At 41.7% G+C, this 13,297-nt stretch overlaps 1 protein-coding gene across 6 annotated transcripts in view; it reads left to right on the top strand.

The window, feature by feature from the left end:
* The window catches only part of slc38a9 (solute carrier family 38 member 9), an 83,049-nt gene that overhangs the window by 26,214 nt on the left and 43,538 nt on the right, over positions 1-13,297 (top strand). For all 6 annotated transcript variants that reach the window (XM_080185980.1, XM_080186024.1, XM_080185999.1 and 3 more), the window contains exons 3-6: positions 3,552-3,681; positions 12,353-12,474; positions 12,583-12,646; positions 12,784-12,877. In XM_080185980.1, coding sequence (XP_080042106.1) covers positions 3,552-3,681; positions 12,353-12,474; positions 12,583-12,646; positions 12,784-12,877 — 410 coding nt within the window. The remainder of the gene's footprint in view (positions 1-3,551; positions 3,682-12,352; positions 12,475-12,582; positions 12,647-12,783; positions 12,878-13,297) is intronic.

Raw genomic sequence — 13,297 nt, 5'->3', positions numbered from 1 at the left:
CAAAAAGGACAGTAGGAGGAGAGGTAGTAAGCCGTGGATAACGAAGGAGGTGAAGGAAAGTGTTAAATTAAAAGCGGAGGCGTTTAGAGTAGCTAAGAGTAGTGGGCGAGAAGAGGATTGGGAGAGGTTTAAATGTCAACAAAGATTGACAAAGAAGTTGATAAAGAAGGATAGGAGAAACTATGAAGCTGGGCTAGTGCTTAATATAAAAAAGGATAGCAAGAGTTTTTATAAATATATAAAAAGGAAGAGGCTGGCTAGGGTGAACGTTGGTCTCTTAGAGGATGAGAAAGGGGGACTTAGTGGTAGGGGATGGGGATATGGCTGAGGTCTTGAATAACTTTTTTGTTTCGGTCTTCACGGAGGAGGACATGAATAATTTGCCAGATGTTAGAGATGGAAAGGTGGTAGGACTGGAGGGTCTCAATGACATTACTGTTACTAGAGAGGCGGTGCTCGACAGACTGGAGGGGCTGATTGTGGACAAGTCCCCAGGACCGGATGGAATGCATCCGAGGGTCCTGAAAGAAATGGCGGAGTTGATAGTGGATGCCTTGGTGGTTATTTTCCAGACGTCGCTGGATTCCGGGGAAGTGCCGGAAGATTGGAAAACGGCTAATGTTACGCCGTTGTTTAAAAAGGGTGCCAGGCAAAAGGCAGGGAATTATAGGCCGGTTAGTTTAACGTCTGTTGTAGGTAAAATGTTAGAATTCGTCATCAAGGAGGAAATAGCGAGGCATCTTGAGGGGAACTGCTTGATAGAGCAGATGCAGCACGGTTTCGTTAAAGGGAAGTCGTGTCTGACAAATTTACTGGAGTTCTATGAGGATGTGTCTAGGGCGGTGGATAGAGGAGAGCCGGTGGATGTGGTCTTTATTGATTTTCAGAAGGCGTTTGACAAGGTACCTCACAAGAGGTTATTGCAGAAGGTCAGGGGTCATGGAGTTGGGGGTAGGTTGTTAGCGTGGATAGAGGACTGGTTGTCAAATAGGAGGCAGAGAGTGGGGGTCAATGGGTGCTATTCAGATTGGCGGATGGTGACTAGTGGAGTGCCCCAGGGGTCGGTGCTGGGGCCTCAGCTATTTACCATTTATATAGATGATCTGGAGGAGAGAACCGAGTGTAGGGTGTCGAAATTTGCTGATGACACCAAGATTGGTGGAAAGGCAAATTGTGCGGAGGTTGTGGAGAGTCTGCAGAAGGATCTAGATAGGCTGGGCGAATGGGCCAGGAAATGGCAAATGGAATTTAATGTTGGCAAGTGCGAGGTGGTCCACTTTGGTAGGAATAATGGTAGGGAGGATTATTACTTACGTGGAGAAAAACTGCAGCAGGCGACGGTGCAGAGGGACCTCGGGGTCCTTGTGCATGAGTCGCAAAAACCCAGCTTGCAGGTGCAGCAGGTGGTCAGGAAGGCGAATGGGATGCTGGCCTTCATCGCGAGGGGGATTGAGTATAAACGTAGGGAGGTCTTGCTGCAGCTGTATAGGGCATTGGTGAGGCCGCAGCTGGAGTACTGTGTGCAGTTTTGGGCGCCATACTTACGCAAGGATATTTTGGCCTTGGAGGGAGTGCAGAGGAGGTTTACTAGGATGATGCCGGAGTTGAGGGGGTTGAGCTATGAGCAGAGGCTGAATAAATTAGGCTTGTACTCGTTAGAGTTTGGAAGAATGAGGGGAGATCTCATTGAGACGTATAAGATGATGAATGGGATGGATAGGATAGAGGTGGAGAGACTCTTCCCGCTCAAAGGATAGTAGGACTAGGGGGCACAGCCTTAAGATAAAGGGGGGGCGGTTTAGAACAGAGTTGAGGAGGAACTTCTTCACTCAAAGGGTGGTGAATCTCTGGAATTCTCTGCCCGTTGAAGTGGTGGAGGCTACCTCGCTAAATATTTTTAAGAAGCGGGTTGATGGGTTTTTGATAAACGAGGGGATTAAGGGTTATGGGGAGAGGGCGGGAATGTGGAACTGAGCCACGACAGATCAGCCATGATCTTATTGAATGGCGGGGCAGGCTCGAAGGGCTAGTTGGCCTACTCCTCCTATTTCTTATGTTCTTATGTACAGGAATGAGATAGAGAATCTGGTGAACTGGTGTGGTAACAATAATGTCTTCAATGTCAACAAAATGAAGGAGATTGTTGTTGACTTCAGGAAGCGTAAAGGAGAACATGCCCCTGTCAACATCAACGGGGACAAAGTAGAAGGGATCAAGAGCTTCAAGTTTTTAGGTGTCCAGATCACCAACAACCTGTCTTGGTCCCCTCATGCCGACATTATCGTTCAGAAAACCCACCAATGCCTCTACTTTCTCAGAAGACGAAAGAAATTTGGCACGTCAGCTATGACTCTCCCTAACTTTTACAGTTAGCATTCTTTCTGGTTGTATCACAGCTTGGTATGGTTCCTGCTCTGCCCAAGACCACAAGGAACTACAAAAGTTTGTGAATGTAGCCCAATCTATCACGCAAACCAGCCTCCCATCCATTTGACTCTGTCTGCACTTCCCGCTACTTCAGCAAAGTAGCCAGCATAATTAAGGACCCCGTGCACCCGCACATTCTCTCTACCGTCACCTTCCTTTGGGGAAAAAAGATACAAAAGTCTGAGATCAGGTACCAACTGATTCAAGAACAGCCTCTTCCCTGCTGCTATCAGACTTTTGAATGGACTTACCTTGCATTAATTTGCTGGCTATGACTGTAAGACTACATTCTGCACACTCTCTTGTTTCCTTCTCTGAATGGTATTGCCAGTCTGTGTAGCGCTCAAGAAACAATACTTTTGTTAATAAATGAAGCAGAAGTAGAAGATCAAATAATGTCCTTGAGGGAAGGAAACCTGTTGTCCTTACTTGGTCTAGCCTACGTGGGATTCCCAACACGGCAATGTTGTTGACTCTTACATTTGGGAGATGGGGCAGGGCCTGGGTAACAAGCCTATCAGAGGGTCAGTGCAGACGTGATGGGCCAAATGGCTTCTTGCATTGAAGGATCACTTAAAAAAAATTTGGAACTCACACCCTAACAGCACTATAGGTACCTGAGGTACACCTCAGGGACCGCAGTGGTTCAAGAATGCAGTTCACCACCATCTCCTTTCCGAAAGCAACTAGGAATGGCAATAAATACTGGTCTAGCCAGTGACACTTGCATTCCATAAAATAACATGAATTTAAAAATTCACTTCGCTCCTTTCAGCATCTAGTGCATGGTGGTTGCAGTGCATATCATCTACAAAATGCAGTAAGGCAAGTTGCCAACACTTCTTTGACAACTCCTGAAACCCAAGACTGCTGTTGTCTAAAAAGGCAAAGGTAGTAAGCAGGTGCATGGGAACACCATAGCTATAAATTCCCCTTCCAAATCGCACACCATTCTGATCTATCTTTGTTTCCTGGAAACCCATTTCTTCACTGCACTGATTAGCAGTCAAGGAGATAGCTCACCACCTCAAGGACACTTTCATGAATGATAGAAGTCCAAAATTCTTGTTTGTAAACATCCGGTTCTGTACACTTAATGAAATATACTTTTATCTTGTATTTAGACCTTTCTATGTACGACCCAGAAACCTCCATGGAAACACAGACCCGCAAGAGTGGGTGACAGATGAAGCTTCAGCAATGAATAGCCGTGTTCAGTACTACAGCAAGTTGACTACGACACACAACACCTTGGTATGTTATTTTGCAAAGCTTAGAACATAAACCTGTAAGCTTTATTCCTTCTCTTTACTCCTCGCCACACTCACACTTCTCTTTGCAATTCCACCTCACTCTCATTCCACTTTTTGTGTTGATAGCTTGACTTAAATTGCCTTATAACTTTTTTAAAGTGATTCCACTTTCACAATGGAATGAGTGACATTCTACTGTGCTGTTTGATCAAATTCCTTGTGCTAATTGGACTTAGCTAAACTAGGTGCATCTTTGAACACCTAGCAGGAATTATTAATTTAGGAGCAGGAACCTTGGCACCTCCTAATTTGATGAGTAATCTAGTTAATTGGTGAGCCATACAGACCAGGAAGATTTCTAGTTATCTATGGTTGGTGAGTTTACTGGTCTTAAAGCAGTATTAGAGTTCTTGCAATTGGCTCAGTGTTCTTAGATGACACTTCTGTTTGTGTAGTGTGATGCATGGATTTTTGGTAAACAATGGGAGGGTGGATTGTGTTTTATCAACCTTCTGTTGTAAAGGTTTGCATGATAGTTGGATGTCTGAAAATGACTAAATATAGCACTGAATGCAAACCAGATGCTGCTACTATCAAGGAGTAAGGAGAAACAACACAGGGGAGAGGGACCTTGCTTTCCTCAATTCTATCTTTTGCTTGAAGTAGGTCAATTACAGTGCCCCTTCTAGGATGTTCTTGAGCCACCCAATTAGAAAAGTTACTTAAATGAAACAAGGAGTGTGACAGAAATTCAGAATGGAGAGAAAAAAACTGGCAGTGGGAAGTAAAGAAGAATTAACTGATCGGAAGGACATATATCAGTCGTGTCTATGTAAAGAGAATACTTGGAAATCTTGACAGAATTGGAGTAGGGAATAGTAAGTCATTTAGATGGAGTCAGAGTAAGGGAAAAGTTTTTTAAAAACCCCTGAGCTAAGCTTCATGCATGTGAATGCACTGTGTGGTTAATAAGATTGATGAATGGAAGAATGACGAGAGACATGGCTCAAGGGCAGGTCTCGGTATTAAGCACCCTGTACGCAGGAATGTTTGAGAGAGACTAAAAAGGAAAAGTGGGGTGAAGAGATTGTTTGAAGATGGCATTACAGTAGAATGAAAACGATACAATAACATTGCTATAGACAGCAACTAACTATGTAGTGAAATAAATTTGCAAAGAAATTAGAGGTGCAAGAATTATGGAGTAATTATAACGAACTTTAATTATCCAAATGTACACTGGGATTGGAATAGTGCTTAGGGCAAGATGGATGAGAGTTCTTCAAATGTGTTCAAGATAATTTTTTTGGCCAGAAACATGCTGCTGCAATGAGAAGGCAGACACTAGTGGACCTTAATCTGGGGAACGAATTGGCCCAAGTGCATCACATATCAGTGGGAGTGGGGGACAGCGACCATAGTATATAAGGTTTAGGTTGGCGATGGAATAAGACCAGGAGCAATCTAACGCAGTGATACTTAAGTGGGGAAACCTAACTTGGGTGGGACAATGAGTTACAATCAAATGTTGGCAGAAAAGATGGCTGAACAATGGGCCGCCCTGAAAGGAAAAAGTATTGGAGGCAACATTAAGGTATATTCCCTTTCAGGGGAAAAGTAGGATAAATAAATCCAGAGATTCCTGGATCATGGGAATGGAGAATCAGGCTGATGACAGAACGACCAGAGGGGAGGTGAAAGGACTAATTAAAGAAAGGAGAAAGAGGCTGGGCAACTCAGATGGAAGACGATGGGATTTCCTTCCATACACATATAAAAATAAATGTGTGGTAAAAGAGGCACTAGGATCAATTAAGAGATTTAAAAAGTGGACTTGCTTGTAGATGGAGGAGAAAGATCAAATTATCACTTTGCATCTGTCTTTACAGAGGGAAGGGCAAGTGTGGGCCATCCAGGCTGAGGCAAGAGAGGAGGTAACTGGTACGGTCAAAGAATTTACAATTGAGAAGGAAGTGATGTTAAAAGAGCCAGCCTTACTCTTTGACTTAATATTGTCACACGTATTAGTGTACAGTGAAAAGTATGGTTTCTTGCATACTGTACTGAGAGAATGCAGAATATAATGTTAGTCATAACTAGGCTATAGAGAAAGATCAACTTAATGTGAGGTAGGTTCAATCAAAAGTCTGATGGCAGCAGGGAAGAAACTGTTCTTGAGTCAGTTGGTACGTAACCTCAGACTTTTGTACCTTTTTCCTGATGGAAGAAGGTAGAAGAGAGAATATCTGGGGTGCTTAGGGTCCTTGATTATACTGGCTGCTTTTCTGAAGCAGCGCAAAGTATAGATGGAGTCAGTGGATGGGAGGCTGGTTTGAGTGATGGACTGGACTTTATTCAAGACCCTTTGTAGTAGTTCCTTGCGGTCTTGGGCAGAGCAAGAACCATACCAAACTGTAATACCTCCAGAAAGAATGCTTTCTATAATGTATCTGTAGAAGTTAATGAGAGTTGTAGCAGATGTGCCAAATTTCTTTACTTAAAATGGACATAATACCAGGACTGGATGAGATCCAAGGGAGGTGAGAATAGAAATTGAAGGGGCGCAAGTGAGAATATTTCAGTCTTCCTTAGACCCGGGGGTGGTGTCAGAGGACTGGAAAATTGAGAATATTACATCTTTATTCAAAATAGAGGTGCAAGGATAAAGCCAGCATCCACAGTTTGATTTCAATAATAGGGAAACTTCTGGAAACAACGGTTGGGGACAAAGGCAATACAGGTAGCCCTCAACCTTGCAGCATTCATGTTCCAACGGACAGTAGTTAACAATGTTTAACAAACCACATTTTGACTTGAAAGTTGGTTTTGATTTTGATGCCATGCCAGAATGTTCTGTGATGCACGTTGATGTACTGTGGTACCATCTATAATACTGGATAAGTTGAACTATTAGGTTGGAAACGAGTGCATTGTTCTGTTAAAATTATTTGGTGCAACTGTTACATTTTTGTATTCAGACACTTGTGATGTATTTAACAAGTGATTTGATATATGATTGTCGCATGAATTAACATAGTGAAAAGTATTATTTGCACACTATACAGACAAAACATACGGGTCATAGAGAAAGAAATGAGTGTGCAGAATATAGTGTTGCGGTCATAGCTAGGGTGTAAAGAAAGATCAACTTAACGCAAGGTAAGTTCATTCAAAAGTCTGACAGCAGCAAGGAACAAGCTGTTCTTGAGTCGGTTGGTATGTGACTTCAGACTTTTGTATCAAGGTTAAACAACTGATAGTGATCGATGGCTTTATACCTCCTCACACAACTGAGGAACTTGTGCTAAGGTGTGCATGCATCAAGGTTGCCATAGCGACTTGACAGATTGAGTTGTGAGCATTTGATCTTGTCGGGCACCCCATGAGCAATTTCCAGCCTTGGTTCAGGAACCAATCCACCTGTTTGTGATGTTGTTCCCATGGGAAAAATCTGTTCTGAGTTGCGATGTTGTATCTTACAACCTGTTCTCAGGAGCCAAAAGTGGCACAAGTCCGTGGCCTGCTTTAGTCATTAGGCAAGTGCAGGATAATTAAGGAAAGGCAGTGTGGATTCATTAAGGGAAAATCATGTTTAACTTTAAGGTGTTTTTTGAGGTGTTAGCAGAGATGTTTGATGAGGGCAATGCTATTTATGTGCTGTATATTTTCAAAAAGCATTTGATACAGTGCCACATCTCAGACTTGTGAGCAAAATTTTAACTCGTGGAACGAAAGGGAAAATGGTGCTTGGATACAAAATTGGCTGACGGGAAATCGAATGTGGTGATAAATGATTTTTCCAAATTGGAGGAAGGTTTATATGGACTTCCCCAAGAAAAGATCCTTTATCTTCCTGATATGTATTACTGACTGTGTTTGTGTGTTCCTCGGGGACAATAGACTGAGACAAGACTTGATAAGCAGTGTTCAGGATCCTGAGGGGTGTGGACAGGGTAAATAGTCAGAAACTGTTCTCTCTTGAAGACATCAAGAATGAGGAGGCATGTATTCAAAATAATTGGCAAAAGGAGTAAAAGTGATGCAAGCAAAAATCTTTTCACCCAGGGAATGGTCGGAGTCTGTAACAAACTTCCTCAGAGCGAGTGGCAAGCAAGTTCAATCAAGGTGTTCAAAAGGGGGTTGGATTGCTATCTGAGAATGTGCAAGGTTACAGGGATAAGGTGAAGGAGTGGAACACTCTCTTTCAGAGAGCCATTGCAGACTCAAAGGGCTGAATCATCTCTTTGAGATTGAGATGCTTTACAAGGTAGCCACACAGACTCCTAACGACTATGGCAAGGTCTGTAAGACGTAACACTTCAAGCTGAAGGTGTTTAGAATCACTAGCAACAATGTACCCGTCCAGATGAGCTAAACGCATTCTATGCCTGTCTTGAGCGAGAGGATGTCATCCACTCCAGAAGCCTCGGTCAAACCAGTATTGCAAATGCCAGATCCGCCGCCCTGAAAGTTAACCCAAAGAAAGATTCCAGCATCCGTAGTAATTCAATTTTAACCCAAGGAAAGCAATCGGCCTGGATGAGCATTCAAATCCTGCGCTGGCCAGGAATTTGCAGACATCTTTAACCTCTCCTTACTCCGATCTGAGGTCCCTACCTGCTTCAAGAAGATGCCCATCTTCCCTGTACCAAAGAAAAGCCAGGCGATGTGCCTTAGTGACGACATCCATCATTATGAAATGTTTTGAAAGGGTCGTCATGGCTTGCATCAATTCCAGCCTCCCAGATTGTCTAGATCTGTTACAGTTTACTGACTGCTGCAACAGCAGATGCCATCTCCCTGACCCTGCACTCAACCCTGAAACGCCTAGATAACGAAAGACCCTGTTTGACTACAGTTCAGCCAACAACACTCCTCTCAACTCTGTGACCTGGGGCTCAGCTTCTTCCTCTCTGACTGGATCCCAGATTTCCTAACCCACCGACCATATTCAGTAAGAATGGGTAATGACACATATCCTCCATTATCCTCAACACCAAGCCCCTTACAATGCTAGAAACATAGAACAAGAAGCTGAAGTAGGCAAATTCAGCCCTTCAAGCCTGCTCTGCTGTTCCATCAAATCATGCCTGATCGCTACATACATTAATGAACCTTATACACTTAGGACTGTGGCCAAATTTCGCTCCAACTCCACTTTCAAGTTTTCTGAAGACACCAGTATAGTCGGTCAGATCTCAAACAATGATGGAGCATTGGAAGGAGAGAGTCTGGTGAGATGGAGTGACAAAAAAAAATCTATCCCCCAAGGTCAGCAAAACAAAGGAGACAGTCACCAACTTTAGGAAATGTAGGGGAAGACATGCCCCTGTCTATATCAACGGTAATGAAGTGCAAAGTTCAAGACCTTCAAGTTTCTAGGTGTTCAGATCACCAACAACCTGTCTTGATCCCTTCACATCCCTATAGTTCAAGTCCACCAACACCCTGACTTTCTCAGATGCTAAGGAAATTCAGCATGTCCTCTATGATTCTGAACAATTTTTATAGATGCACCATAGAAAGCACCCTTTCTGGATGTATTACAGCTTGGCATAGCTCCTGCTCTGACCAAGACGAGCCTTTGTAGTTTCTTGTAGTGAATGTACCCCAGACCATAATGCAAACCAGCTTCCCGTTATTTGAAACCAAAAGAAAAAATGTTGGAAAATCTCAACAGGTCTGGCAACTTCTGTAAGAGAAAAGAGCTGACATTTTGAATCCAAATGACCCTTTTGTCAAAGCTGAGAGTGGGAGATATTTATAGTGTCAGATGAGGGAATGAAAGATGAGTCATAGCCACAAAAACAAGGGGAAAAGTTTGCCAATGGCTGTCCACAGAGAATAAAGGGTGTGAATGGCTGAACGACAGAGAAGCTGTGACAGATGAAGATGTTCAGGGAGGTGAGGGAAGAGAAGAGAATGGGACAGAAGTAACATGTAGAAAAGGAGAAGGATGGCGGGGCTGAAAAGGTGAGGGAAGGGGGAAATAATAGGAAAGAGTGGGGGGGGGGTAGAAAAACGAAGACAATAAAGAAATATAAGGTAGAGAACAGTAAAAAACTAAATAGAATGAAAACAAAGGCAGTAGGGTAGAGCAAATCATCTGAAGTTATTGAATTCAGTGTTGAGACCAGAAGGCTGTAAAGTACCTAGGAGGAAGATGAGATACTGTTCTTCCAGTTTGCATTGAACTTCACTGAAACATTGCAGCAAGCCAAGGACAGATATATGGGCATGGGAGAAGGATCTTGTGCAAAATGTCAAGCATTCGGAAGGTTCGGGTCCTGATTGTGCACGGACTGAAGGTGCTCAGCAAAGTGACCACCCAGTCTATGCTCGGTCTTTCCAATATAGAGGAGACCGCTTTGGGAGCAGTGAATGCAATACACCAAATTGAAAGAGGTGCAAGTGAAACACTGCTTTTAACCCCCTGTTCCGCACATCCTTTCACATGCCTCCAATTGGACATGCCCAACAGGACAATTACCTGCTCTCGATCTTTTCATTGGGAACTGTTGTCGGGACATTGGCCATCTCAATTATTCTACCCTGTGTGTCCCTCCCATTATTTGACTCTATCTACACTTCCTGTTGCCTCAGAAAAGCAGCTAGTATATTCAAGGTCCCTATGCACCCCAGACATTCTCTGTTCCACCTTTTCCTGTCGAGATAAAGATACAAAAATCTGAAAACACGGTTCAACTGAGTGAAGAACAACTTCTTCCCTGCTGCCATCAGACTTCTGAATGGATCTACCATAGGTTAAGCCGATCTTTCTCTATACCCTAGGTATGACTCTAACACTACATTCTGCACCCTCTCCTTTCCTTCTGCCCTTATGTACTTTCTGAACAATGTTTTATCTGTATAGCATGCAATAAACAATACTTTTCACTGTATCCCAATATATGTGACCATAATGAATCAAATCTCAAAAATTGTGCAACCTATATTAACCCTCCCCCACAATGCATTACTTGGAAGACCAGACCACTAATCAAGCTCCAAATTAATTTGAATCATTGTTATAATCATTCTTCTCATGGTGTTGTAGATATTCATCTAAACTCAGTTGGCTATCTGAGATAACCAAGTAATTTCAGATTCTTGCATCTGTAGTAATTTGCTACAAGTAATATCCATCCTCAATTACCTTGTATATACCATATATTAGAGCGTGTAATTCTTAAGAAAGCTCAATACTTGGTATTTTTTTCAAATATCTAGCTAATGTTTTGTTGTGTATTAGTATTTGTTGGTGAGATGGACTAATGATCTTGCTGTGTCACAACTGAGCAATAGATTTTGATAACTGTGGTGAACTATACTCTAATTTATTCAATGCAATGATTCTTATCTTTGTTTGGTGTTGAATACCAAAGGGTGTGCAATAGTATGGGTGCAGCTCCTTCAACTTTGTATGGTTGTATAGTGACATTGTGTCTCTGGTACTTAAGCAGGGTATAGTATTTTCAGTTCTCCTAGCTTCTCCTTCTGCCTGCAGGTGGAGATTCTGATTGTTGCCCCTGGTACAAATGGTAACTGCCTGGAGAGAAACTTGCATTGCAATGATGGTTTGTAGTAGCTGTCCCTTCCACTTCGACACTCAAATTGTCTGGCATAAAGTGTCTCCAGAATGTTAAAGTCCTTGAATGAGCAATGTGTCAAGTAGTCGCTCCTTAAAACAAAAATGTTTTTCCAGTAGCTGATGAAGTTTTTTTAAGCCAGATTGGTACCTTTTGTCATCTTATTCAATGTTTTCTCCAAGACCTAATTCTTAGTAATCTGAAGCCAAGCCTAAGCAATCCAGATCAATTTGCCGCCGCATCTCCCTCTGTCAAGTTCACTTCACTTCCCTTGAGTGCAGGCAACATTTTGAAAGCCTGCATTACAGATAAAAAAATGACTGGTATCAGTCATTAACAAAAGGGAAGTAGAAAATGCATAGGAAGTCATTAATACAGTGTTGTGTACTTTTGCAATTGCAGTCAACGTGTTTGATTTTACCCCACAGGAACTAGCATTTGTAAAGAACCATTAATATAGAAGAACATCCTAAGTGCTACAGAGGCACAAGGAAATTTGGTACCTGGTCAAAGAAGGGAAAAATTTATAGATGGATTTTCAGGATGCTCTTTTAGGAGAGAAAATTATAAACAGGAATTAGTGTGGCTTAAATCATGTTCGCCAAGGTGGAGGCAAAGAATGAAAGTGAATGCTCAAGAGACCAAACTCGTAGGCATAGAGAGTTTTAGGGTGAGAGAATTGTAGTGATCAATTGGTTAGAAATGAGAGGGCCTAGATTATGGGAGGGTTTTGAACAACAAGATAATTTAAAATTTGAGGCATTGAGGAGTTAATACAGATATGATGGACAAGCACATTTGGTGTGGGGGTGCAGTTTTTGGAGGAGTTGCTGTTTACAGGGGGTCATTGGATTCCAAAGTTTATTATAGCACGGAATTGGATTTTCAGATTGTGCAGCTGGCATTGAGCACAGAACATACCACAGATCAGTCATGATCTCGTTGGTGGCAATCAGACCTGATAAACTGAATGGCCTGCTTCTGATTCCACATCTTGTGGTCTTATGAGATATTTGTGTAAGTTTTTAAATATGGAAGAAACTTTGTTCATTAAGTTTGCTATGATTCATTAATATTTTACAGATACCACCTGATCACGTAATTCCTGCTGAAGAGAAAATTTATGTTTACAGTCCACTAGGAAGTGCTCTCCAATTTGAAAATAGCATTGATGGCTATGGAAAGAATCCCAGCATAGTCACTATGTATGTATAGGTTTACACTTTCTTCAATAATCTCCCAGTTTATAAGGAAAATATACAATGTGTTCCATGTTCAGGATTCAAGTGATGGTGAATTGTATTTCTTTCCAGATTTTCCATCTGGAATACTATGATGGGTACATCGGTACTGAGTCTTCCATGGGCACTAAAAGAGGTTAGAAGTTCTTTGCAGAGTTTCATGAATCTTGTTGCACTTTTTCTGCATTTAATTAAATGTTGCAACTTCAGAGCCAGTTTATTAAAGTTATAGTTTCTTCAGAAACAATAACCATTTTTCCCTCTCCCAATTAGGCAGGATTTACTTTAGGGATTATATTGCTCGTTTTAATGAACATGCTAATGCTGTATTGTTGTTATCGGGTGCTGAAATCGCGACAGACAATAGGTGCGTATTATTATTTTGTAATTCGTAATTTAATGCAGTTATTGAGCAATTTGCAAGGATTTCAGAAATATATTTTGCAAGTAAAAATAATTTGTAGTATTTAACCTAACTGCTTATTGCATACTGTCAACTTGGTTATTGTCTAATCATTGCCATGTTTAATTTGTCCAGCTAAAGTATTTAAGGAAACATCAATTCTCAAAATATTTTGGTTGAATGGTACCTGAGGTTTGGGTAATTAATTTTAAATGACTAATAGTAGTAACGGTAATGTGTTTTTTTTTTAATGCATTTGTAATAAAATCTGTTCTAAACTTATGGGATTGTGAAAACACTTAGTTTCAATATGAATTTTGACTCCTGTACCTGAGTACTGGATGGAAATCTTCATTCCCAAAATAGTTTTTATGGGGAGTATGC

This window comes from Carcharhinus amblyrhynchos, chromosome 1 (genome assembly GCF_965287045.1).
Source record: "Carcharhinus amblyrhynchos chromosome 1, sCarAmb.v2.hapA, whole genome shotgun sequence".
In the NCBI taxonomy this organism is placed as follows: Eukaryota; Metazoa; Chordata; class Chondrichthyes; order Carcharhiniformes; family Carcharhinidae; genus Carcharhinus; species Carcharhinus amblyrhynchos.
Note: the sequence above shows the minus strand (reverse complement) of the source record. Positions and strands in the feature narration are given on the sequence as shown.